The sequence below is a fragment of the Terrapene carolina genome, unplaced genomic scaffold (assembly GCF_002925995.2).
Source record: "Terrapene carolina triunguis isolate 2854851 unplaced genomic scaffold, T_m_triunguis-2.0 Scaffold752, whole genome shotgun sequence".
In the NCBI taxonomy this organism is placed as follows: domain Eukaryota; kingdom Metazoa; phylum Chordata; order Testudines; family Emydidae; genus Terrapene; species Terrapene triunguis.
Window position 1 is genome coordinate 402,585 of NW_020665103.1, and position 26,095 is coordinate 428,679.

General features: G+C 49.6%; 2 protein-coding genes across 4 annotated transcripts in view; both read left to right on the top strand.

Moving 5' to 3' along the window:
- LOC112125057 (E3 ubiquitin-protein ligase TRIM39-like) overlaps positions 1-26,095 on the top strand; it is a 261,459-nt gene that overhangs the window by 198,544 nt on the left and 36,820 nt on the right. The window lies entirely within an intron of this gene.
- PPP1R10 (protein phosphatase 1 regulatory subunit 10) lies at positions 411-24,937 on the top strand. 3 transcript variants are annotated; one of them, XM_026660380.2, is made up of 20 exons: positions 411-432; positions 1,016-1,425; positions 14,632-14,749; positions 16,003-16,089; positions 16,446-16,581; positions 16,740-16,791; positions 16,899-16,976; positions 17,294-17,464; positions 17,729-17,834; positions 18,301-18,410; positions 18,663-18,763; positions 18,939-19,086; positions 19,447-19,602; positions 19,872-20,118; positions 20,649-20,724; positions 21,069-21,266; positions 21,742-21,853; positions 22,300-22,401; positions 22,731-23,246; positions 23,775-24,937. In XM_026660380.2, exons 3-20 carry the CDS (start codon positions 14,643-14,645, stop codon positions 23,882-23,884), a joined length of 2,613 nt encoding a protein of 870 aa, XP_026516165.1. In that variant the 5' UTR covers positions 411-432; positions 1,016-1,425; positions 14,632-14,642; the 3' UTR covers positions 23,885-24,937. The 3 variants fall into 3 exon arrangements, with proteins under 3 accessions (XP_026516165.1, XP_026516164.1, XP_026516166.1); XM_026660379.2 differs by lacking the exon at positions 411-432 and adding an exon at positions 560-581; XM_026660381.2 differs by lacking the exons at positions 411-432; positions 21,069-21,266 and adding an exon at positions 560-581.

Here is a 26,095-nt window from a genome sequence, read left to right on the forward strand (position 1 = left end):
TTAATAGGTTTCGTTTGAAAAGGGCGGGATGATCACTGCGCATGCGCTGACCCACTGTGTTGGCGCACCTGCGCACAGCTCGGAGCGGAATAAAAACTGCGCCACAAGCCGAAGACAATACCGGGCGTTGGCCGCGCATGCGCACAACCTTCAGGACGACAGCTAAGGGGAATTAGCCGACCGAACCCCCGCGCATGCGCGGTATAGAGAGTCTCGTGACACTTCCGCAAGGGCGTTGCCTGCCAGCCAAACCGGTCACCCCGCCTTTCCCCTTCGCGCACGCGCGCTGGGGCCCCTTCCTAACTGCGTCACAACCGTCGCCGATTTTAAAATTGATTTTCGAGCTTGGATCCCGCTCGCCCATCGAGAGGGGACCCCGGCGGTGTGTTTCGTTAGCGGTTTTAAATCGGTTCTCGAGTAACCGGCCGTTGGGTAAGAGGGAGGAGGGGGAGCGGAGAGGACGGAAGCTTTGTTCTCGTGCCGCAGCGCGGGCCGCAGGGGGGCGGGGCCGGAGGAGGGCGGGGCCGCATATAAAAAGCGCCACTCGCGCGGTGTGCGGCCATTCTGGGGTCTGGTTAGAGGTGAGTACTGAGCTCTTAGGAGCGCTAGGCTGGGGTACAGGGTGGGGGCGGGGGGAGGAGTGGTTTGGGGGGCTGCTATTAGCCCTTCTGAATGACCTTGATCATTAATAACTTCTGCTGCTAATTAACCCCCTGGGTCTGAGGCAGGGAACTGGGGCTTTTAATTGAAACTGGGCTTCATTTGAACCACGAAACTCCCAAGGGTGGTTCCCCGATAATCCCCATTTTCGTTCCCAGACCCACCCATCCACCCCCATTGATCCCACAGATTTGCAAAAATTCATAACAGGCCAGATCGCAGCGGTTTAAAAGAAAATCTGAAAAATTACGTTTTTGCCAAATTCTGTATTTTTGTGGTTAAAAATTGGGGGGGGGTACCTTTTGTGTCTAAAAATGCTCATTGCGGTGTTTTTTTTCCTTCTCTTCTGTTCTAGGTTGGTTTGGTCTTGAGACTGGCGTCGAATTTGCTACGAGAAAGAGAAAAATCCCCCCCCACTTGGTCCTTGGAAGACACAAAAAAGCAGCCACCATATTTTCGACCGTCCTTGGGAAGCCGTTTAAATTCTTTGTGACCTGAAGGAAACTGCCACTTAAACATACCAAAAGACCAAACAAAAAAATAATTCGCAACAACCTGTCCTGATCCTTTTTTTTTAAATCTAGCAACTTTTTGCATCTCTTTATCTCGACAAACCACCAAAAATCCCCAAAAAGTTGCTGTATTTTTTTTTAAAGCCATGACCAAAAACAAATCAATTATTTTTTTTCTTTAAAATACACCACTTTAATCAAACAAAAAATTAACAAACCTTGAAGCGCTGTCGACGAGAAAAATTATTGGATAGTAAGTGTCGAATTTTCAACCAACTGACCAAAAAAAAAAAATTCCTCCTCTGTACCAAAAAGAATTAACGCCAGGAAGAAACCAAAAATGTGTATATAATTGAGAGGAAAGTAGGCTTTGTTTCAAGATGGTTAACCCTTAAAAGTCAGGCATTTTGCAAAATATGAATGCATATTTATAAGGAGTATGATGGTCTCTTAGACAAATCCATCATCTCCACGAATATGAAGGGTTAATGAGCTCCCACACAAAAGATGGCGGTGTCTGAGCCATAAAGTATCGCTTCTTTGTGTGGGAGACGAGGAAAATGAGCAATCTGTACATAAAGATTGCAGGGTAAGGCTACAAGTGGCAAGGGAAGCAAGGAATATCTATGGCATTAGACAATGATGGGTTGGTTTAAAAAAATAGTTAACCTTACAGTGATATGTCAAATCCATTTCTATATTTTTAAATTCAATGTAATTGTTAGGTTTTTTGGTGTGATTTTATTTTTTTTAGAACCCGGAGTACCACTTTTAATGTATTTGCATATATATGTAGTAGCTGGGGAGAAAGAGCAATCTTTAAGAATTGGGTGGCAATCTAGAAATAAAGATTGCAAGAGTTGGTTTTTAAAAAAAAACAAACTTTAAAATTTTGTTAAAATTCAGTAACTTATTTTTTAAAAGATCAACATGAAAATTGATAACATTTAGACTCCAATTATAACGAAATCTAATGTGCTTTTAAAAATGTGATTCTCGCTTTCTATTTTCCCCTCCCTACTAAAGATGGCGAAGCTGTTTTGTCTCCTTGTCTTTGTTCCTGGCAAGCAGCATTTTTTTTTTTTTTGTTTTTTTATTTTTTTTTCCCCCCCCCCCCCCTTTTTTTTTTCCCCCCCCCATTTTTGGGGGGGGAAAAATTTTCCCCCCCCCCCCCATGGTGATGGGGAGATTCTGTAGTGAATCTTCGGCTCACATTAACAAGAATTGGATTCCCCTTTTGTATTTTTAATAGGTGTAGCATTGTAGGATTGAGATTATAGGATACAAAGAGGGGTGTGTGTGTGTGTGTGTGTATATATATATTTGGTGGGGGCTGTATTGTTATATGAATTCCCTCTTAATAGATACTGAAGCCTTTTTGTTTGTGTTTTTTTTTCCCCTCCCTTCTCCCTTGTGCTTCTAAAATGGCGTCTGCCTCATTTTGTCTCTTCCTGTACAAAAGCGAGAACCCATGGGCAGGGAGGTGATGTAACCAGCTCTGAGCAAACTCCTCCCACCAACTGGCTTGCGTTTGGAGGCATGGGATGGAGGGAATGAGATGCGGGCGGGGGGGGGGAGAAGGAGGGGAATGCACCGAGCGCGCGTCCCCCCCCCTTCCCCTGTCTAAACTGTTCTAACCAAATTCCACTCCTGGCTGTTTCATCTACAGGAATTCTCTAGGTACAAGTTAATATACGAGTACAAAGTATGATCCTAAGTCCACCAGGTTTCTTTCTTTTTATAGGTTTCAACATAACCCCTGAGTTTGGACCTCCGCTCTCTTGTCTGTCTTATCTGGCTGTATTTGTAACTTACCTTGGTTTCTATCCAGCTTCCATGCTCAGTAAAGCAGACGGTCTGCTTTGTCTCCCTCCTACTTTGGGATTTCACTGGTGCCTTGTTTTAGACTTTCCGAAGGGAAGTGGGGGAGCATTCCTTTTGATCAGTTAATGTAATCTGATTTGTTATAACAGATGTGAAATGCTATCACTGGACTCCAAAGGTGCTGTACATAACCCACAAATCTGTTGTCAAGGATATTCTGGGGGTGGGAGGGGTGCGTGCATTTTCTCCAGCCACCCCCCCCCCCAAATGTCTTGTTGGGCAGGGGAAAGGTAAAAAGTCTTGTATTCAATTAATTTGCCACATTCCACAGTGCCATAGTTCCTGTACAATGTACTAGGAAAAGAAGTGATCATTAGGAAAAAAGGGAAGCCCTCATCAAAGGGAGGGGAACAGCCACAATTCACGGGTAAGCAAACCTTTCTGGTATTAATTACATTTCACAACCTTCATTTCTGTTCCAGACCACTTTGCTTATTTCTTTTTGATTCTTCTTCCATTGTCAACTCCGCGCAGTGACAGCGACTGATGCATGCAGAGGCTGTAAGGATATTTTGAGTCTTGATTTAAGAGCTTGCCAATCTGTTAAGACAACTACAAATTTAATTTTTTGAGACTTTGCATTAGAGAGATCTGGTTTCTTTTACTAGAGCCAACCCATTGGATCTGCATGAGCGTCCGATAGCTTTTAACCAAGGAGAGGCTGCTTTTGTGACTGAGATTTTTTTTTTTTAACTGCTGGATTTTTTTTCTGGACTGTTTCTAACATGAAATGGGACTTCACAAGGCAGATTTTTCATACCCAGCAGGTGAAATACCTGCTGCAGTGTCCAGTGGTAGCATTTCATGCAATGTAAAGCGATTCAGCATTTTAGTCTCATGGGGACAACAATATACAGCCTGTAGTGGCCTGATCTTGAAGCATTGAGCTGCAATCCTGTTGAAGTCATTAAGAGTTGTTCTGGGTGCTAAGTTTCTCTCGGCTTGGGTCTTAGCTGCTGTATGTATAGTGCAGGTAGGATGAGGTAAGTTGTATGCAAGCAGCAAATTTAGCAAAGGCCTTGTAGAGATTGTGCCAGATGGGTGGGTCTGCTTAAGACTGGCACGCTGGGACCATTCGCTGTGTTGCAGTTGCGTGCACTTCTAAATTTCCAAGCGCACAGAAGACTAATGAAGGTGAAATACGCTAAATAAGGAAAATAACAAAAGATCCAGCCAGAGAGGTTGATGAAAGCAGCAATGGCTCTTGCAGCCTCTTAATAGGAAAAGAAAATCTATTTAATTTTTTGAGAAAAACATTCAATGAGAGGAAAACTTTTTTTTTTTAACCAAACACTAGGAAATAGACCAGAATCCATTCAGACATTTAAATGGACAAAATCAACTAAGTGAGGGTAAATGTGGGTGAACACACAGTGGGGACTGTCAGTCAGGTAATAGGCCTGCTAAAACTTTCTCTTGCCAGAAGCCTAAATGATTTCCAAACTAGATGTTTATTCTATGCAGCCAGTGATCTTTATCTAAAGAGAGATCAATAAGGGTTTGGCTAAAGATGGCTTTTAAAAGTATTTTAATACCACACTTTTAAAAAAAATCCCAATACATGAAGCTTTTGTACCTTAGTAGCTCTTGACAGGTGTTAAGAGCACCTGATGTTTACTGAAAAAGGAGTGCAGCTTCTGCTAACAGGAATTTTGTTCTAGAAGTCATCTGCTCCTGCTGTCTTTCTTCCCTCACCTTCCTGAAGTTGTTATCTCATGGTCTCACTCATGTGGGTGAAGATATGAGATGGGGTTGGAGAAGTAAGATGCTGAGATGCTAAAGGGACAAAGATACTGTGCCAAAAGCTGAACGCTTTGCTGTAGCCTAGTAACCTTGACAGTCACTGGCAGGTTCTCTGTCATTTGAAGCCTCAGTTATGCTGAGACCATATGTGGACAACATATTGTAAAGATAACTTCTGACTTGAGGTAGCTTGGCCTCTTGGTGAAACTCCGTTTAGTGTTTAGACCCCCAGGGAAAATAATTCAGGTGTGAGGAAATCAATAGGTCTCTGAATACATGGGGGTCCAAATCTTTAAATTTAAATATCTGGCTGAATTTAGTCTTGTTTTAACTCTGCTGTAGTCACTTCAGTGACTATTTTGTCCTTTCAAAGTACTGTGTTTTTTTAGAAACAAACTAATCCTAGTTTCCTTGCCATAGGTGGAAGGGGAGGATTATCCTGTTAGCGCACAACGCTGGGAGTCAGGACTCCTGGTCTGTGTCTGGATTTGGGAAAGAGTGTAGATAGTGCCAGAGGATTTGGTGCTTGGGGCTCATGGGTCGTGTGTCTCTTTTGATGGGAGTGTTGTAGTTAGGAAAAGGGGCGGGGGGTCTTTGGGAGTCCGGACTCCTGGATTCTAACGCTCTGGCACTGAAATGGAGACATAAGCAGATAAAGAAAAAGCCACTAGCTCATTTCCCCCTTCCCCATCACTACTGGGGACTGAAGTGCGAAAACACTGTGAGGCTTACTTGGTTGTTGCTAGAGTGCTTTGAGAGCCTCAGCCAGAAGGTGTTAGAGAAGGGTTATTCCATCAGGATGGTTTTAATCATGATTTAACGAACAGCTGTTTTTGTAACGTTACAGTAACTGGCAGTCCTCAGTCACTCCCAGTGTTAGGGATTAGAATACCAAGTCTTAAAAATCCTTTGTGATATATATTAATAGGATTATAGGATATGAAGGTGTCTGTCTTCATTGGAATAAAATCCTGATTTCTATCTCTAAACTGTAAGTACAAAACAACTCTCCCTGTGGTCTCCAGTCATATGGGATCTAACTTCTCAGCTGTACTGGAACACTACTTGTGGAGGGGTTTAAATCCTAATAGATCAGTAGCTGTGCTTTGCTTGTGGTATGTCATCTGTCCTCTGTATCTTTCTATCCCATCCAGACCCTCAAGGCTCTCTCTCTGTGCCATGTCCATAGCTGCTTGTAGCCCCTCTGGATATGCTTACTTCAGTAAATCCCATCACCCATAGCATTCAGAAATTGACCCAGTCTGTGCAGGATTCCTTTGTCTTTGGAGGCGGGAGCACACAGCTGTCTTTCTCTTAAATTGGCACAGCCGTGTAGTTTTGATGCTCTACGTCAATACTGACTGGCTAGATCTTGGCAGTGGATAAATATAAGTTGCTCTGAAGAGTCCCTGTTGTATGACCCACTGCTTAAAATCCGCTCCCTGTGTCCTCCTTGGCTTATTATTGCCCATAGGTGCTCTCATTAGCACTGGGAGAAATTAACTAGATCCCTTACAAAGGGGTGAACAACAATTTCAAATCTAACTGGATTAAAAACTTTTCCATCTTTTTCACTCTAGGCTCTCAAGAGATGGAGTTTAAAATACAAGGCTGAAATCGTAACATCTAAAAATGCCTTTATCTGTGTTTAACTTCAGCTCAAACCCAAAGGATATTTTGAAATCTGTCATGGGAAAAAGTTTGGTTACTTCTCTATTTCTCACAAAGGAGCAAGCTAGTTCATATTTTGTTTCTATTCAATTTCACTTCTGGTTCTCTGCCCTTAAAGCTGCGATGTTTGGGTTGCAAATTGGTGGTTGTTGAATTTTGCTGAACTTGTAAATTTTAGTCTGCTTAAAAAATGTCTTTGTTCTTGTATCCTTTTAAGTGATAGTGAACCAGTTCAATGATTCATGTTCTAGGATAACTTTTTTTGGCTAAAGTGTGTACCTAATGCTGCTCTTCCCCTTACCAGCTTGACCTGTAATGATTTTTTTCAGAAGGAAGTAATCTATTGACACTCATACATTGACTGTACCTTGTAAATGATGATGCTATTTGTGTATTTACAGAAACTGCCTTTAATGTTGGGTAGAAATATGTAAGAATATTGCTTAAAAGTTCACATCACTGGAAGCGTTTCTTGCACCATATAAACTGTAGGCCTGATGTTCAGACTCACTGACTTCAGTTGGGATCCTAGATAGTCAGGATTTCTGAACATCCATATTAGGATTTGGCGATGGAAGTTGATATTTATCACACACTCTGTTCTGCAAATACCACAAATTGGTTTCTGCCCTGCTTCAGGACTAGTTCAGCAAATGTTGTCAATGCTTTATTGTTTAACCAGGATTAGAATTAATGCTTGGGAGACTTAAGCCACTCACAGTTGAATCACTACTTTTTTGGTTAAATTCAGAGTGCAGCTCTACTCAGAAGCAACTCTGTAAAAGGCATTGTGTGGCTTTTTGTCCCTAAATTCTAGATCCTGTTTAGTCAACTGGCAAATAAAAATGGCTTTCTGCCAGCCCTGCAAATTCAGGCTGGGATTCAGTTGTTAAGTTAGGTTCAGTCTTGTTTTCATCAGGAATAGGTTGTAAAAATTAAGTTCTGCCTTCATTTAACCTGATTTCAGTAAGCTTACCCAGATGTGACTGCAGTTACACTGCAACTCATGGGTGAGCCTAAAATAGAATGTGGCTCACTCCCTTAAAGCCTTTTTGGTTCTCTGGGGCTAACAGGGATCAAATGTGTTATTGTTAAAGTTAGCAGATCTGACTAAGATACACACAGGAATCAGAGAAGATGCCTTTAGTCACTTTAAAGAGTAGGGCCATGCCTCAAAGGGTTTTAGACTAGATCACCCATTCCTTTCAGTGGAGGTAAACACCTAACAGACATCCTAGCCAAATTCTTACATGTTCAGTTATATTGTGCTTACCTTTGATTAGCATTGTGTGCCATAAACAGCTACAGTGCACCACCCCAGAGGTGACTGCATTTCAGGAGCTGGAGTGAAGTGACCGAGCTGTAGCTTGTTTTTCTGGGAAGCCTGCTGTCTGAGAGCAATGTTTGTCTTAAGCCTGCTCCTTCCTGTGTCTGGCAGTGGAGTCTAAAGTCAAGCTTGCTTATTTCCATGGCCAACAGCAGGCCAAATTTTCCAACCAAAAATTCCTTAATTGCAGAAAGCCTAATCTATTGCTCAGTGCCCAGAGCATGTGCAGATCTGAGCATTCAAATGCAATGATTAGTGTTACTTTTAAAAATAAGACACTAATGCCAGAGTATGACTAATACCATAGGATCTGTTTGGGGCGATAGGATGAAAATGGTAAATAGGCAACCATTTTCCATTATGTAAATTTCATATGAGGCATTTGTTCTCCATGAAGCAGGGGTATGTTGACCACACAAGTTTTGGTTTCTCTTCAGCCATTGACACTGCTTTCAAATCAAATGCCCCTCTTGGGGAGGAATGGACGGAGACATGCTGCTCGTGATGTGAACTTCTAGGGTGCATGCAAAACAGATAAACTCTGGGCAAAGTCATGAACATTTTATCTGTTTTTCTAAAGCTTTGCCAGGAGTTTCTGCTAAAACTGATGACCTAAGATTGCAATTTCCTCAAGATAACAATAGAAAAACTGTTTTCCTATAAAAGCAACTTAAAACTGCTCTTTAAAGTGTGTTTCTCTTCTGAAGCATATTTCTAAAATGGCATCTTGTCAAATCACAGATAATTCCTTTCTCATCTAGCGCTTTTCATCAGTAGATCTCAAAGTGCTTCACAACATTCATAGTCTCTCAACACTTCTGTGAGGTAGAGCAGTGCTATTATCCCTGTTTTACACATGGAGCGTGAGGCCTAAGGTCACACAGGAAATCTAGTGGAGTGGGGAATTGCACAGAATTGGGAACCTTAGGTTCTAGTGCTCTAACACTGCACCTATGCTCCCATATTAAGATGTGATTGCAGAGCCAGACTTGTTGAGCTCTTGAGACTGAGGACAGAGTCAGACCAGCAGAATCTCTCTAATGGGAGATGCACAAGCGATTTAAAAAAAAACATTGCTTATCTGATCCTGGGTTGGGTTTGTATGGAGCCAGGTAGCAAAAACCTTCCTACATGTATAACCTGACATGCTTGATTTGGGATCATGGACCCACACAATGCCATTTCATAGCAGCTTTTCAGAGTGGAACGCTATTTCCTTTCTATATACCTGAGCTGGTTGACACTGCAATAATCCATGTTCAGAGTTTGTAACTTTGTCATGTTGCTTCAAGCCCCTTCCAGTTGACTGTGGGTCAAGCTATTGGCCCAGAGAGTGGGATCAAACTAGACATGTAGTTGGCTAAAAGTGGACATCAGTCTAAATTAGGCTTAAATGCATAACTGAAACCTTAAATATGCTTTTTGATGTTTTCAGAGGTGAACTCAAAGGTCTTGCTGGGGTTCTCAAACTGGGGGTGGTGACCCCTCAGGAGGTTATGTGCAGGTCGTGAGCTGTCAGCCTCCACCCCCTGCTTCACCTCCAGCATTTATAATAGTGTTAAATGTAAAAAGTGTTTTTAATTTAAAAGTGGGGTCACACTCGGGCCTGCTGTGTGAAAGGGGTCACAGTACAAAAGTTTGAGAACCACTGCTGATGAAGGCTTGAGTTTAGGATAGGGGGTCAGTCGTTTTAGGAGAAAAGATGCCATCTGGTTTGAGGCACAGGACTCCTGGGTTCTAGTTTCATCTCTTGAGCAGGGAGCCTGGGAGTCAGGACTCCTGGGTTCTATTCCTGGCTTGACTACAGACTTCCTGTGTGACCTTGGGTAGATTTTATTTATTTATATATAAAATCTTTATATTTTTGTCTATAAAATGGGAATATTAATTTGGTTCCCTAAAGACACTTTTCTCCCCCACTTTAAGTATATCTAGTTCTTAAAATGCCAGAAACTCCAGGCTTCTGTCCTGGGTGAAGGGACATAAGTACTATAAACAGGTTTAGACTTTCTATTCCAGTGTTAATACCTTATCTATCACTGTGGTAGGAGTGCATATTGAACATTAATTCAAATGTAAGCTGTAGGGACCAATCCTGAAGTAGGAGCCTTCCATCTGACTTCCAGTTTCTAACCACTGGCTTCACTCCACTTGCTTATTGTACACCCCTGTCTAGGTGGAATGCCAAGAAATCTGGAGTTTGGATTTCTCTGGCGCTTAGGGGGATGTCTTGTCAAAGTATGAGATTTATGTTTAAGTTCTTACCAAGCCAGTTAACTCTTAACAAAACCTTTGCAGTTTGCCTTTTAAACAGATGTTCAAGTTATCTTTAAAGAGACTTGAGCTAAACTTGCCATTAATCTTTTTAAAAAAAGCTTTTAGTAAGTTTCCATGAGTGCTATAAATTCCAGTAAGAGCAAGCATCTCTATCTGTACCATAGGCAACCCCAAATGTGTCTAGCTTTAGCAGTGTGCCAAAGTGAAATTGAATAGAAACACGTCTTACTGCTTGAGCTGAGAAATATTGGAAGTAAATAGCAGAAACAGTAAAGAAAAGAGCGCTAGAATTTTTTTAACTTTCTTTTGATTTTAGCCTTGTTCAGGCAGGGAAGGGGTTGGTAACAGGAAATTTCTTTTAAATTGTCTAGAAACTGGTGATCTAATATTTGCTCACAGTTGCCGAGGCTATGGCTGTCTTAGTCTTTCCTCTGGTGTCCTTTAGTCAAGTATTGCACTTATCAGAATAGTTGCATATGCTAATACACAGCTGTTGCAGCCTGTCATCTGTGCATATAAATCTGGTGCATGTGTAGTCTTTATTAATAGAATTTAAAATCTTTGCTGGGAACCCTGAGCAATGGAAGCTCCCACTCTTCTTTACTATGCCCGGTAGTGCCTTGGGGAATTCACATGCTCGCAGACCTTCCTGCAGCCTCAAGGCAACAAAGTGGAATCCTTATTTGTTATCTTGGTCAATTCTGTGTATTCGTCCTTATCCTGCCAATGAAGCAAAGGGATCTCTTATTTGTAGATCTGTCTAGACTTATAACTGTCTTACGTCTGTATGATTCTATCTCCTACTCTCTCGTAATCATAGTGCCTGGTCTTCCAGCATGGAGTACGATCAGGGCATCTGGTGGGATTTCCCTACTGGGATGAAATTGCCATGGCTAAGTTCTCCTGTGTACATAACTCTGTGTTTGATCTCTTGTGTGGCTGGTGACAGGTGTCGGATTGGCAGCCCTGGAGACTGAAGTCCTCTCTTCACCAGCAAAGCATGTCCAAGCCTGGCAGCGGCACTGCGAGCTTTTTTCCCCCTGCCGAAGCGCATTCACCTTGCGTGTGGAGGAGGCCACCTCTGGGGGGTGAGAGGGGAATTCAGTCTCCATGGCCTGTCCCGCTCTCTGCCGAGGGCTGCAGGCACAGAGACTTTTCGGCATGGATGCCTTGCAACTGGACTGACACCCCGTACCCCCCAAACTGATTCCCTCCCCAAGCTACCGAACGACCGTCAGCTGGTAACAACTTTCCATCGCTCCCTACTGTCTAGTTTTGCTCCCACTAAACTCCTCTGCCCAGTAAGTGATGGTGGATCTCTGCAGTTAACTTGGAGAGAGACTTTATTGGGGAGGAGTTCACACCAGACCTTGGAAGAGCTGGCTGTGGTTGGATATTTTTCCCCTCCTGCTCGGAGAAAGGACTTTGCTGAAAAGGCAGCGACGAGGGGATCTCTTCCTTCCATGTTGAATCCAGTCTCGATCAGCCTGCCACAGCCAACAAAGCTCTGGAACTCAGCCATGCTGCCCATCTGTGTGTGTGTGTAAATTCTCCCTCCTCGCGCCAACCCCTCGGCTCCCCTAAGCAAAGCTGCATTGGCAGCCTTACACACAGCCCCGCTTGTTTCAGTGCTGGGTCTCGGTGTCTATGCCTCACGCAGCGTATGTGTAACTTACCAATGGGGAGTATGTTGCCTTAGTGTCACTAGTTACCATCGACACTAATCATTCCTCGCTGTACAACACGGGGACTGTTTACGCCTAGGCAGCTACACTACACTTTCACCCCACCCTCTGAATAAGGGTAACATACAAAGGCAGATCTGTTGTGTTGCTGAAGCAGACCCAGCCAGTGCGTCTCTAAGCAACGTCCCAGCCCTGGTCCTGCTTGTCCACTTCTGTTGTAGTTTAACCTGTATTGTGTTACAAGCTTCCCAGATAGGCAGTAGCGTGAGGGCGCATTAACCTATCCACTGCTCTATACTGCAAGCAGTTTTCATTCCAAGGGGTGAGTGCAGTGTCTCCTAGCGGGAACCCCTCTGTCTTCCCTGGGGTGAGAGTTAAGGGGTGGCTGTTGCCACCATTAAGGAAGGCCGAGTTGCTTAACCTGGGCTGCTGCATCCTAGTCACCTGTAAACTCTGCCATTCCTGTCTGCACCAAAACTCAAAGAAGCCTGTACTAAGGGGAAGAAGTCTCAGTGCTCTGTCACTGCTCAATTAGTCATTTGTTGCTTATGCATGCTCCACCTTTAAGAGGGACAGCAATAGTGTATTTATGCTTCCCCTTGCCCCCCCCCCCCCCCCTCCTCAACTGGGTTGACTGACACAAAATAGCCTGACTTTAAGCCAGAGATTCCTGGTCTCTGCAGTCCTCAAATCCCATTTTCTCTTCTGTAGCGTAGGAGCCTGTGACAGAAATACCACAGTGCCTGAGACTGGGCTCTGGTCCTCATGGTGGGTGTAGGAGGAATGTCTGCCTTGCTTGCTAATCACTTTAAAGGGCCGTGGCCAAGACAATTTCTCCAGCTAGTCTCTTCAAACTGACACTTCTACCTTGCTCCCATGGTGTGGCTGTTCTTGCACTAGGGTCTGAGACAATTTAACTAGCCTGGTCAATTTCACTTTCCCAGTCTGTTTAATTTCTCAGTTCTAGGCAGGGCATGCAATGCCTGGGAGAGGTGTGTGTATATCTATGGGTGAAGGTCTCTCTCTTCAATGAAATTAACAAGATTTATGAAAACACTTAAACAGGACAATTTTTAAAATCAAATTTTGGGTGATAAAGCCTTGCCAATGGCCTTTTAACTCCGCTCAGAGTCTTATCTGAATCTCCCACTAATTGAACTGAATTTTTTGCTGGCACCAATTCATGCACTTAAGACACACTGTTTACTGTTAGGATATCTACCTTAACCCCTTTACATGCCAGGGATTCACACCATCATTGGTCTCATTGGGTCTGAACGACCTAATGGAAACGGTGGTGTGATGTGTAACATTAACGCTCAAAGTCCTGGCAAACAGGATAATTTATCCATGCATGACTTACTTTGCATCATCCTGACTTTGGGGAGAGAGTCATAACTTTGTATCGGCCGTTTGCCAGTTCCCCTTGAACATTGTTTTCCCCACATCCACCCTGAAAGATCTGGTGTAACATACAGAGAAGAGAGCTCTGTCTCAACCTAACCCTTTCCCCTTAATATATTTACTTTTTTCCACCTCTGGCAAACCTAAGAACCAGTTGAACAATAAAGCCAAACAGATTAGATTTCCCCTACCATGGTTGTTGAAACTAATCAGCTTGTTTCAGGGTGCCTTCCGTATCGGGATGCTGTGAAGAATTGCATGAAGGAACAACTTGGCAGAGTGTTTCCCATTGCTTTGCTTTTGTGTCCTCTGCATTTTTTGTGTGGATCTGTTGAATTTTTGCTGTTTAAACATGTGCCTGTAACTTGGTGCATTACATTTCCTAAAAACCAAATAAACTTGTTATTTACAATTTGTAACTTGTGGATGTTGGAAGTGTTATGGAGGCAAATTAATAATAAAAAAAAAAGTTAATCTTTTTTAATGGCATAGCCCAAAATACTTCCTGTTGATTATTTTTATGTCTGGGGTTTTTTTTTTTTTTTTGTTCCAATCCAGGCGCCTCTATTTTAAAAAGAACATTTCTTTAGTAACACAGAAGGTTTACTTCTGCAATGGCTCTTTCTAACAAATGAGATTCCAACACAACCCACTGCCCTCACTCAAGTAGAACCTTTTTTTTTTAGTATGTAGGTAATCAAATTTAGACTGAAACTTACAGCTGCTGATGTATTTTAGGCCCCATTCTCATAAACAACATTGCATCTCAAGTCAATATTAGCGTTGATTATCTCTGTAAACCACTGAATATTACAAGGTTTAGACCCACACCTCTCTTCTGATCAAGGTCTATTTGGGTATAAATTCTTTAGTGTGCAATAACTCCTAAACTAAAAATTAGTCTCAGAAAAACATCAGCATTCTCCTCTGTGGTTTGTCTAAAAGAATATCGACTTGAAAACACTATTGTGTGTGTGTTCACATTTCAATAAATGGTATCTTGCCATAAACTTGTTAGTCTCAAGGTGGTTGAGTGGGAACATGACTAGAAAGCCCTTAGTGAAGATACTCCCTGCTCTGGATTTTCTCCAATTGGCTGTCCCTTTGTCCTGTTTATTTCCTAAAAGCTTGGGGGATACTTGATCATAGAGGAGACAGGTTGGCAAAGAAATAAACCTCGAGTTCAGATCCATCCTGGTTAAGGCCCTAGGTAGATACATAGATATGTGCGTGTGTAACTGTGAGTGTGCGGTTAGGGGAAAGAATTCTAGTTTTCAAATGCTGGGAACTGATGATCTTTGCCAAGTGGGTTCTCTCTTGACTGGTGGCAACAATAGGATAATACTTTGTACTTGTATAGTATCTGTACCCTTCCTGATCACGTTTGGATTCCACTTATCAGTGCAATGATATCTCTGTGCTCTTTGCTGAGAGTAACCCCTTTTTTTTCCTTTCTTTCTTGCCTCAGAACTGTCCATCATGGGCTCTGGACCAATCGATCCTCATGAACTCCTAAAAGGATTAGATTGCTTCCTGGGGAGAGATGGAGAAGTCAAAAATACAGAAGGGGTCACCAAGATTTTCAAGTAAGTCTCCAGTTTAAATGTGTGGTTTGAAGAATTTTTAGCAGGGCAGGACACAATGTAGCAAAACCTCAGTTTCCCAGAGCAGAAGTAAGCAGCTGGTGCTGTGTGAAAATGACCCATCAGAGCAAAGATGTTTGTTTTAAAGTAGCAGCCGTGTTAGTCTGTATCCGCAAAAAGAACAGGAGTACTTGTGGCACCTTAGAGACTAACAAATTTTTTAGAGCATAAGGTTTCGTGGGCCACAAGTAGTCCTGTTCGTTTTAAGTCTTTTCCCTTCCTATTCTTATTTATTTATTAAATGCTGATCTGCTTGTATGATGGCTCGCATTAAAGTTGTTGGGTTTTTTTAAGGCAGTTTAGGGGTTTTAGTCATGCAGAGGCCAGATTCTCAGCTGGTGTGCATCAGAGTAGCTCCACTGGAGTCAATGGAGCTGCCTTGGTTTAAACCACCTGGGGGATCTGGCCCCATTGACTCCAGTGGAACCACAGCTGACTTGCACCAGGTGGGGAGTTGGCCTTGGGTTCCATCATCTTCAATGAAGTTGTGCATCCAAATCCCCTAGGCTGCTTTGGAAACATCAGCCTTGCCTCTCTTGTAACTCCATCCCCTTCTTTCAGAAGTGCATCCAGTCCTCTTCCTAAATGTTATTTGATCCTGGATCTCAGTGGAAGTCCTTTCTGCAGGTTGCTTGAAGGCATTTCAGTGTATTCCAAGCACGCCTAGCAGTCATTCCCAAAGCTCTCCCACAACTGCCTTGTTCTTCAGGGTGTGGACGAGGCATTGGGCAGCTATAACTGCCCTATAAAATATTTAACCCCCCCCCCACCCCCTCAAAAACCCCTCTCCAATTATAGGGAGGTGTGTGACGTTTGCAGAACATTTTAATCTTGGGCTAGATCCTCAGCTGGAGTAAATTAGTGAGGCTCCCGAATTTAATGAGAATCCCATCCACTCTGAGCCAGCTATTGCCCCTGGCTGGGGCTTGATTAGAGCCAGTGCCCGCTGGAGCAGAAAAGCCTCATTCCCATCCCCTCTCAGCCAGTCAGTCCCCCACCAGCGGGGGGCCAGATTGGAGCCAGTGCACCACAGAGGGGAAAGAAGCCATATGCTGTTCCCACATGAGTCCTGTTAATCCTTCTTGGCCCCCAAGCCTACGAAGTCTGATTTCGTGGCAGTTTTTTTGCCATGTGCTCTGATCTCTCTGTACTGCATCAGCTCAGCTTCTCTTTCGTCTCTCCCTTCCTGCTTGCAGTTTAATGAAAGACGCACAGAAAATGGTCAGTCGCTGCATCTACCTGAACATCCTGTTGCAGACCCGGGCGCAAGACATCCTGGCAAAGTAAGAGTCGTGGAGGGTTCCTTACAGAGAGTGGGGCCTGGGAGTCGGGTTATCCCTAGCTCTGGGAGGGAAGTGGGGTCTAGTGGGTTAGAGAAGGGGGAGCTGGGAGTCAGGACTCCTGGGTTCTCTTCCCAGCTCTGCCACTCACTGTATGACCATGGTTGGGTGTCTTTTCCTCTGAGCTGCAAAGTGATTTCTCAGGAAGGTTATGGGGTTTTAGTGACCCATCTCTGGCAGGTGCTTGGAGATCAATCCTGGGCTGTAAGGAGTAGACAGAGACGGTACAAAGTTCGGCTGTAGCCCATGGCGGGGGAAAGGTATGACACCAGCACTGACTGGCTCCACTCTCGTCCCAGGTTCATCCGGGTCGGGGGTTACAAACTTCTCAACACTTGGCTCACCAGCTCCAAGGCATCCAGCAACGTGCCCCTGCTGCAGCAGATCCTGCTCACGCTGCAGCACCTGCCCCTCACTGTGGATCACCTGAAGCAAGTGAGTAAAGCTGCTGGCACCCTCCCTTCGCAGTCAGTGCTGACCCGGTGGCCCAGTGCGGCGCTAGGGGGCTCTGTGCTGCAGGGAACAAGGTGGGGACGCTGTCCCTTGCGGTCAATGCTGACCCTAACTCTCTGTCCCTCTCTGATCTCTTCCAGAACAACACAGCGAAACTGGTGAAGCAGCTTAGCAAGTCGAGCGAGGATGAAGGTAAGAGACCGCCCTGTTGCGTGCATGTGCACCGTGCCTCTCCTCCTGTCTGCTGGAGCTCGGTGCGAGCTGCCCTGCTCTAACCTCTGTCCTCTCTCCCCTTCCAGAGCTCCGCAGACTGGCCTCCATCCTCGTCAGCGACTGGATGGGCGTCATCCGCTCCCAGAGCAGCGCGCAGCCTGCGGGTGAGTCCCGCCCCTGAAACACGCGTAGGAGACCTTGATTGAAATGATGGGGCCCCAGACATCCTAGCCCGGGCCCCTTGGCCCACTAATGGGCACTTCCCCCTCCCCGCAGCATCCTGGGTCTGGCCTCTCTTGCCATGGGATCCCTGCCACTCTACTGCTCAGTGGCTCCTCCCATAATACACTTCTCGCGTCCAGACGTGGGCAGGCTGCGGGCTATTCCCTGGAGCCTGAGGGTGGAGGAGCTGTTGTGGTGGCATCTTCCTTTGGGATTTGAACCCCCCAGGAGCCTAACCCTCTCCTCCCCTTCCCTGCAGAGCGAGACAAGAAAAAGCGGAAGGAGGAGAGTAAGGGCAAAGCACCTGTCCAGGAGAAGCCTCAGGAGGCCAAGGCAGAAGCCAAGGCTGAGGAGATGCCGGAGAAGAAGAAAGAGAAACCAAAATCGCCACGCACCACGGCGCCCAGCCACGCCAAGTTCCGCTCCACTGGTGGGTACTGGGAGGAGCATCTCTCTACTCCCAGGGGGAGTAATCGGCCTAATCGAGGGCAGCAAACTAAGAGGCCTTGGGTGGGATTCTGTATGGCTGTTCCCCAGTTGTCGCACCCCAGAGTTGGCATTTCTGTATTTCTCCACTGGGTGACCGATCCCAGCATAAACATCCTTTGGGATCCTTGCAGATGAGGTACTATGGAAATGTGTGGGGCTTATCCCCTTGCTGTATTCTGCTAACCTGAGCTCCGCTTTGCTGTAGGGTTGGAATTGGAGACTCCCTCACTGGTTCCTCTAAAGAAGAACCCCAACGCTGTAGTGGTGTCTGAAAAATACAACCTGAAGCCGATGCCGATAAAGAGACAGAGGTAGGTCTGAGCATCCCCCCCCTGCTCTGGGGAAAGCGTCCCGACCTTGCGCCTGTGGCTTCCTCTGTCTGCCTCACCTTTACATTCTGTTTCTCAGTCCTGAGAAGCACTCTGTGTGGAACTGGGAGGCAGGGCTCCTGGGTTCTATCCCTGGCTCTTGGGAGGGGAGTGGGGTCTAGTGGTTAGAGCGCTGGGGGCTGGGAGGCAGGACTGAGTGCTGATGGGATTTGCCCGAGGCCCTGTGTGTAGTACGGGCCCAGCATTGGTAACCTTCCCCAAGCCGCCCCTGCTTGCCCCTTCAGCCCCCTGCAAAGCAGCTCTAGGGTTGTGTGTGCTTCCTATGCTCTTCACACCATATCGCAATGTGATCTGGGCTTGCCTGCTCCTTGCTCAGGGCAGCATCTGATCCGTTTCCTGGGCCGTGGCCTCAGCGTCTCAGTACCATGTCTCCTTTTCCCTCTCACAGCACGTCCGCCCCCTCTGGAGACAACCCACCAGTAGAGAAGAAATACAAACCTCTGAACACCACCCCCAACAGCACCAAGGAAATCAAAGTCAAGATCATCCCTGCGCAACGTGAGTACATTGAGGCCCTGGTAGTCAGGATGCCTGGGTTCGGTCCTCAGCAGTGGGCGGAGAGTGGAGTCTAGTTGTTGAGAGTAGCGGGGTTGCAGGGGTGGGGCTGAGAGTCAGGACTCCTGGGTTCTTATCCCTGGCTCTGGGAGGGGAGTGGGGTGTAGCATGGCGGAGGGGCAGGATAACACGTGAAGTTGCAGGTGCTTGGAGCTTTCAGTTTGCGTAACCTCTTTCATTCCCCCCTCTCTGCAGCAATGGAGGGCTTGGGCTTCCTCGATGCCCTTAACTCTGCCCCCATCCCAGGGATCAAGATCAAAAAGAAAAAGAAAGTCTTGTCTCCTACGGCAGCCAAGGTACAAACGCCTCAAGGTGGGGAATGGGGGCTGGTGGGTTAGAGTGGGGGGCTGGGAGGCAGGACCCCTGGGTTCTGATGTCAGCAATGAGAGGGGAGTGCGGTCTGGTGCAGGGGCTGGGAGTTACTGGTTCACTTCCCATTACACTGATCCCACATTTCTCTCTGTGTCCCAGGCGAGCCCGTTTGAAGGGAAGCCAGCCCCAGAAGCGAGCACTGCTAAACCATCCTCACCAGAACCCGCTACTGCATCCGAGCCGATGGAGGTGGATCGGCCCGGTACTCCTGTGCCAGCAGTAGAGGTCCCAGAGCTGATGGAGACCGGTAAGGATGGGGAAGGTGTTGGAGCCAACGGGTTCTATTGTACTAACCCTGGGTGGGTGGTAGGTGTCAGCCCAACATCCTGGCTGTGTTGGATCAGACCTGATGTTGCCACCCAGGAGGCCATAAAACCCATAATGCATGTGGCCGGGTGTGCCATGCCAGCTGGGATACAGCTGCCTTGGGGGGGGGGGGGGGGGGGGGGGGTAGCCCCGTGTCAGCTTCACTGTGGGGCTGGCAGGGCTGTCTTCACCTGGGGGTCCTGGGTTGGGCTCAGGAGGCATTGGCGCTGGTTGTTAGATCCAGGCTCCGTGGGTGGGTGTTTGTCTGATCGCTGAGCCGCTCCGTGTCCCGTCCCCGCAGCCTCGTCCGAGCAGAACTCAGACGCCAAGCCGTCCGAGAGCGCCGCTGACTCCACGCGGCTCACCAAGAAGGGCAAGAAGAAGAAGACAGTGACTTGGCCCGAAGAGAGCAAGCTGCGGGAGTACTTCTACTTCGAGCTGGACGAGACTGAGCGAGGTGAGTACTGGGGTGGGGGCCTTTCTCTCTGGGGTCACCAGCTCCCATCCGGCACTTGGGGTATGGGACATGGGGCCTTTCCCTCTGGGGGTGCCTGCTCTGCTCCAGCACCAGGGGACTATCTGGCTTCTGCAGGTGGGAAAAGGGATACAAGGCCTTTGAACTCCTATTATGGAGTGGGGGTGTCGCACCCTTCCTATCAGCTGGACAGCAGAGGCCTGTCTGTCCCCTGACTAAACCCCTCCCCGTTTCTTCTCCCCCCCCGGCAGTCAACGTGAACAAGATCAAGGACTTTGGCGAGGCAGCCAAGCGGGAGATGCTGAAGGACCGGCACGCCTTCGAGACGGCGCGACGGCTCAGCCACGATGCCATGGAAGAGAAGGTGCCCTGGGTTTACCCCAAGCTCATCGACCTGCCTAGCCCCCTGGTGCAGCCGGGCAGCGGCAGCCGCGAGAAGTTCACCCAGGCCGAGAGGGAGAAGGGCATCCTGCAGGAGATCTTCCTCTCCAAGGAGAGGTGGGTGTGGTCCTGGGGGGCAGGGCGAGGGGTTGGAAGGATACTGGGGGTTCAGGCTGGGGCGCCATTTCCCAGTTGCACAATGTAGGCTCTTTGTCCCCCTCCCCCCCCCAATGGCTGCACTGTGCAACAGCCAGTGTGTTAAATTTAAGGCTGCCTACCTGAATCCAGCATGGCTCTGTCCCTCTCTAGCGGCATATGAGCCGGCTGCTGCTTCTGAGCCTGTTGACCTGGTTGTTTGACTCAGGGAACACAGACCTTGTTTTCAGCTCCAGAGGTCCCAGTAGATGACACCACCAGGGGCCTCTCCAGGTTGCTGGGCACCAGGATGCCCCTCTGACCCTTCTGTCTTTGCTTCCCATGGCTGGTAGATGCTGGGTGGGTGTGTGGACCAGGCCTGTGAGGCCGTGCTGGGAGCTAAGGGGTGGGGGAGTGGGGAGGCATCAGGCTGTGCTGAGAGCCCCATCAATGGGGGGCTACGACCACATGTCTCGGTGCTGATTTGTGACCAGCCTCTCTCCTCTCCGCAGCGTTCCAGACAGTCCCCACGAACCCGACCCGGAGTCTTATGAACCGCTGCCGCCCAAACTCATCCCGCTCGATGAGGTACGTCTGGCTCAGGGCCCCGGGTTCTCCACCCTGCTTTGGGGGACAGAAGGAGGGGGCCTGTTGGGGTAGAGCAGGGGGATTGGTAGTCAGGACTCCTGGGTTCGCTCCTCACTGTGGAAGGGGTCTAGGGGTTAGAGCAGAGGGTTCATTTCCCAGCTCCCTGGGGGCCCCTCCCCGCTCTGTGTGTCTCTGTCTCCCCTGTATAAACAGGGATGGGCTAGAGAAGGGCAAAGGCCCGGGAACCTGAGCGCCCAGCCGCGACCCCCAGCCCCTGAGGCTGGGGCGTCCTCCCTGCCCTCAGCCCATCCTGACTCCAGTGTCTCCTCTGTCCCCTCTCTCAGGAATGCACCATGGACGAGGCCGCCTACCAGGAAGGACTCGACCCGGCCGCCGCCTCGCAGTCTCCCGACGGAGCCGGGGCCTCCAAGCTGCCCCCAGTGCTGGCCAACCTGATGGGGAGCATGGGGGCCGGCAAGAGCCCTCAGGGCCCCAACCCCAGCTCCTCCATGAACGTGCAGGAGATCCTCACCTCCATCATGGTAATTGGAGCTGCTGCGTAGCCTGACTGACCCTATAGGCTCCCCGTAGTGGGAGGGTCCAGCACCAAAAGGGTAAACTCTGCACTGCTCTGTGGGTGGGGCCTCCCTGGCCCATCTTCCCCCAGAGCAGACCATCACTTCCCCCCTGCCACCCCACCACTGCTGGAGCGGACCATTGGCCTGCCTCTAGCTTGGTTGAAGGTCCAGCGTTTTAGCAGGAAGGGGAAACTCGGACAGTGCACCAGCTGAGCAGTAGTTGAGATGGGGGGATGCATGGGAGAGTGGGACTCTTTCTTATCACTCCATTCCCCCAAAGCGGTTGGGTCAAGCCAGCCCCTGGCTCCAGCTAGAGGAGTTAATGGACTAGCACAGCGCCCTAGAGTTAGAGGTCAGAGAGAGCTGAGGGGGTGTAGTGTGTGTGGGGGAGAGGAGGGACACTGTCTAACCCTGCCCCCTGCCCCCCTTCCCTACACAGGGCGGGCCCAACAACCACAAGACGGAGGAGCTAATGAAGCAGCCGGATTACTCGGACAAAATCAAACACTTGCTTGGCAACCTCCAGACACAGCCCCCAGGGCCCTCAGGAGGTAAGAGACCTGTGTGGGGGCACTGACCCTGTTCCCACCTCCCGCTTCTAGGAGAAAATCATGTCCTGCCGGTCGCCTTCTGGCTTCTGTTTCTTTGCCTTGTCTGTCTGTCTCGATGGGGCGCCTGGGACTTAGAACCTACAGCTCTAGGGGCTCTGGCAGGCGGGTAATCCGAAGGACGTGACCTTGCTCTGTTCGAAAGGCTGGGGCCAGGGGATTGCTGGTGCACCCAGCATCCTGATGATATCGTGGGTGTGCGAGTGCATGTCTGTGTGATTTCCTGCTCTGGGGGTTCCAGGAGAGGTGGCCATGTAAACATGTCCTGGGTTAGGATTGGAGGTTGCTGTGAAGGGATGGGAAGTGGATCCCCCTATTCCTCTCTTCCCCCCCGCCCCCATTGTAACCCCATTGGCTGTATTTGACCCCTCTGCTCTCTTGTCTTACAGTGCCCCACGGGCTGCTGGGCCCAGGGCCTCTCGCCAATGGATTCCCACCTGGACCAAAGAACATGCAGCATTTCCCTCCCGGGGGGCCAGGACCTATGCCTGGTAAGCAGGGAGCTACCATCTTCTGGGGGTGGGGCGGGACTGTCAGACCTTCAGCTGGAGTGTGCCAGAGTCAGTAGGGCCTGCTAACCCCAGTGCGGTGCTAGGAGGCGCTGTGCTGCGGGGAGTGGGGTAGAGGCTCAGTAGGGGACACTGCCCTGGCAGTCAGTGCTGGCGCCAATTACCCAGTGCGGTGCTGTGCTGCAGGATGGGGGGCTCAGTAAGGGGCACTGTGTGTCATGGAGCAGGGCGGGCGTTCGGCAGCAGGTGTTTTTCTGCCCTGGGTACTCAGACGTGGGGTCTCTAACCTTTGTGCCTCTCTCTCTCCCTAGGTCCCCATGGTGGCCCTGGGGGTCCCAACATGCCCCCAGGTCCCGGCATGCCTGGCGGGCCCAGGATGATGGGTCCTCCCCCTCCCCAGCGAGGCGAGTTCTGGGATCCCCCTGACGGCGGCATGCGAGGAAACCCCCACGGGGGTATGCGAGGGGGTGGCCCCGGCCCGGGGCCTGGCCCAGGCCCTTTCCACCGGGGGCGAGGCGGAGAGCCCCCCTTCCGGGGGCGAGGAGGAGGTGGGCGCAGTGGCGGCCCCCCCAATGGCAGAGGCGGGCCCCCTAACAACGGCATGGGTGGAGGAGGTGGCCACGGCGGTGGCGGCCACGGCGGAGGTCACGGCGGCCATGGTGGAGGCCACGGCAGGGGCCACGGCGGCCATGGTGGGGGCCACGGAGGCGGCGGCGGCCATGGTGGAGGCCACGGAGGCGGCGGTCATGGCGGTGGCCACGGAGGAGATCACGGCAGAGGCCACCCAGGGGATCATGGCCGGGGTCATGGTGGAGGCCACGGAGGAGGTAATTGCAGGGGGCTTGGCTTGCCCTCTAGGGGGAGCAGAGGGCCATGGCTTTGGAATGGCCCTGCCCCTATGTGGGAGGGGCCTGTGAGTGCTCCCTCCCCTCCCCCGTTTTTATCCAGCAGGTGGCGAGGGCCAATGGGGGAGACCCAGCATGCATTGCACCCATTCGATCCTGCAGGCCCCGCTCCTTGGGGGCGGGGCCCAGAGCGGCAGAGACCACCTATGGGCCTGTGAGAACAAGGGAGACCGTTTCACCTGCAGCATTGCATGCTGGGAGCTGTAGTCTGCTCCTGGTGACGCAAGTGGAGCATTGCATGCTGGGAGCTATAGTCAGTTCCTGGCGGCCCAGTTACAGTGAAGCATTGCATGCTGGGAGCTTTAATCTATGCTCCTGGCAGTCTGGGTTAGGGTGGAGTGTTGCATGCTAGGAGCTGTAGTCTCTCCCCCATCCCCTGCCCTGCTCTGCCACCCCTCTGGCCGTGCCCCGCCGCCGTGGCTGACCTGCGCCCCGTTTTCTCTCACGCAGACATGTCGAGCCGCCCCGTGTGTCGCCACTTCATGTTGAAAGGCAGCTGCAGGTACGAGAACAACTGTGCCTTCTACCATCCCGGAGTGAACGGGCCGCCCCTGCCGTAGCGCCCGGGGCCCTCCCCCCACCCCGCCGACGCCCCGTGAAACCGCCCAACACAGCCGCCCCCGCTTCATGGACTCTGGGGTGCCTGCTGTCGGACTTGGGCTGCATCCACCACTTATGGCTTCTGTGAGGCCTTGTAACGCCCAGGGGAGGGAAGGAGCAACCCCCCCTGACGGCTGCTGCTACTGAGGAACCACTGCGGGGGGAATTCCCCCCGCCACTCCGCTCCCTCCTGTGTCGTTTCAACCTGATGGAGGCGCTGATGGGACCTGACTCCGCGCCCCCCCCTGACTTTTTGCAAGCACAAGAGCCGCCGCCTGCTCTGGGACCTGTGGGCAAGGGGGGCAAAGCGGGTTGTTACCACTGTGTATATCTCTGTGGAACCAGCAAAGGTGTAAAGGGGGGGGTTGCCTGGCTGCCCCATCCAGCTCCGGGCTGTGATCTGTTCGCGCATTTGCCTGCTGCAGACCTACTCTGAAGACATTTTGCCTGGGGAGCCTTGGCCCTGAGGAGCAGCCGGCCACACTGCTCGGCTCCCCCAGAAATACTGCCGCCCTCGGGCACGTGGTCTGGAGACTTCTCCCTCCATCTGGCAGCAGCAGGATACCAATCCTTCGGTTGGGGAGGAAAGAGGTCCCTTAACCACTGCCCCCCACCCACTGAGCAAAGGGGGTGCTTAACTCCACTTCCTCAATGGGGTCATCCCCCCCACGTGCGTGAGAACAAGTGGGATCAGAGCTCCTCCCCTTGCTGTAAATACCCATCCCCACCCCGCCGACTGCGGACACGCGACTCCCCTTGGTGCTAGCGAGTCGTCGGGGGGTGGGGGGGGCGTGAAGCTGTTTTCTGTGAAAACGGACTGACTTTATTGCTGTTGGCATCTGGGGGCTTGGTTTGTTTCCTTTCCATTGTTTTATTTTTTTACGGTCTCTCCCTGAGACATGGACTGTCCTCCCCCCCACCCACCCCCACTGGTGCAGCCTCCCCCTTTTGTTTTGTATATTTTGTACATTAGTAATAAACATGGTGATTAAAAAATGGATCATCTAATTTAACCTTGGTGTCTGTGCTGGTTGTGTGGGGAAGGGGCCATCTCTGCATCTGTACAGCCGACGCCCCGTGAAACACTGTCTGTACAGCGCCTGGCGTGGCAGGGTCAAGGTCTGTGGCTGGAGCCCGTGAGCACTGCTGCAGTACAGAGATAGGTGCCGCTGTGGCTTCTGTCTCTGATCGCTTCATTTCGCCACTGAAATAGGAATGAGCCAAACCCCTGTCAGATGCTCGGGAGACATTTCCTCGTTCCTACAGTCCTGCTGATGGCTGGGACGCAGCAGGGTCCTGGGAGTTGGACTCAGATTCCACTGGCTAGGATCCCTCAATCCACCCTGACTTGGTACAGCGCTTGGAACCCTGGGATACCTACCCAGGGTGCAATGCAAGCAAAACTGGTAAAGTTGCCCAACGCTTCCCTTTACAAGCCCTTGTGTTCAGTTGCTTATAACTTTGCTATACATCATCCATTTGGGCTGAAACTTTCAACACTGCGTGTCTGCCTTGGGTTGAACATTTGGGAGAAATTTCAGCCGTTTCCAAGAATGAGGCTAAGGAAAAGCACCTTATTTTATGCAAGCTAAAAGGTTCTGGTGACCCTGTCTTTGAGAAGTTCTGGGCTCCCCGTGTTTCAGAGCAGGGACTCAAAACTGGGCAAGGGTGTAGCCTGTGTGTCAAGGCTGATGTGCTTTTAGCCATCCCTGGGAAAATTTTGCCTACATTTGGCCACATCATAATCCTTTGAAAAATTGTGCTTTGCACACGCTCAGCGGAGATGCTTTAGATTTTAGCTGCTAAGTTCTCCAAAGATCCTGTGTGCGCGCTCCAGCCTCGGGCTGACCACAGCTTCCCCTGTGATTGCAGCTCTGAGCAGACTACTGGGCTCAGGCCTGGGGGTGGAGAGCAGGCAGCCGCTCTCCTGTGCTCTCAGTGCCCCTCCGCTAGGCCTAGGCAGTGTGGAGGAGAAACCTGCCTGGTTGGGGACGGGCTGAGAACCAGTCTGAAGGAGGAGGGCAGATGGGTCTAGTGGGTGCTTATGTGTGGGGAGGGAGAAAGGGACAGGTAGGCAATGGGGATAGGAATGTGGGTGGAGGGCATGCTGACTGGAGGCCAGGGTGAGGGAAGGAGACCGGGACAATAGAAGAAGGGGCAGAAAGTGTCAT

What these genes read in the sequence shown, in the direction of transcription:
- PPP1R10 (XM_026660380.2), top strand. Translation starts at nt 14,643, where the DNA reads ATGGGCTCTGGACCAATCGATCCTCATGAACTCCTAAAAGGATTAGAT. An exon ending in GGGGTCACCAAGATTTTCAA is followed by an intron (nt 14,750 to 16,002) that starts GTAAGTCTCCAG and finishes TCCTGCTTGCAG; the next exon opens with TTTAATGAAAGACGCACAGA. An exon ending in TGGTGGAGGCCACGGAGGAG is followed by an intron (nt 23,247 to 23,774) that starts GTAATTGCAGGG and finishes TCTCTCACGCAG; the next exon opens with ACATGTCGAGCCGCCCCGTG.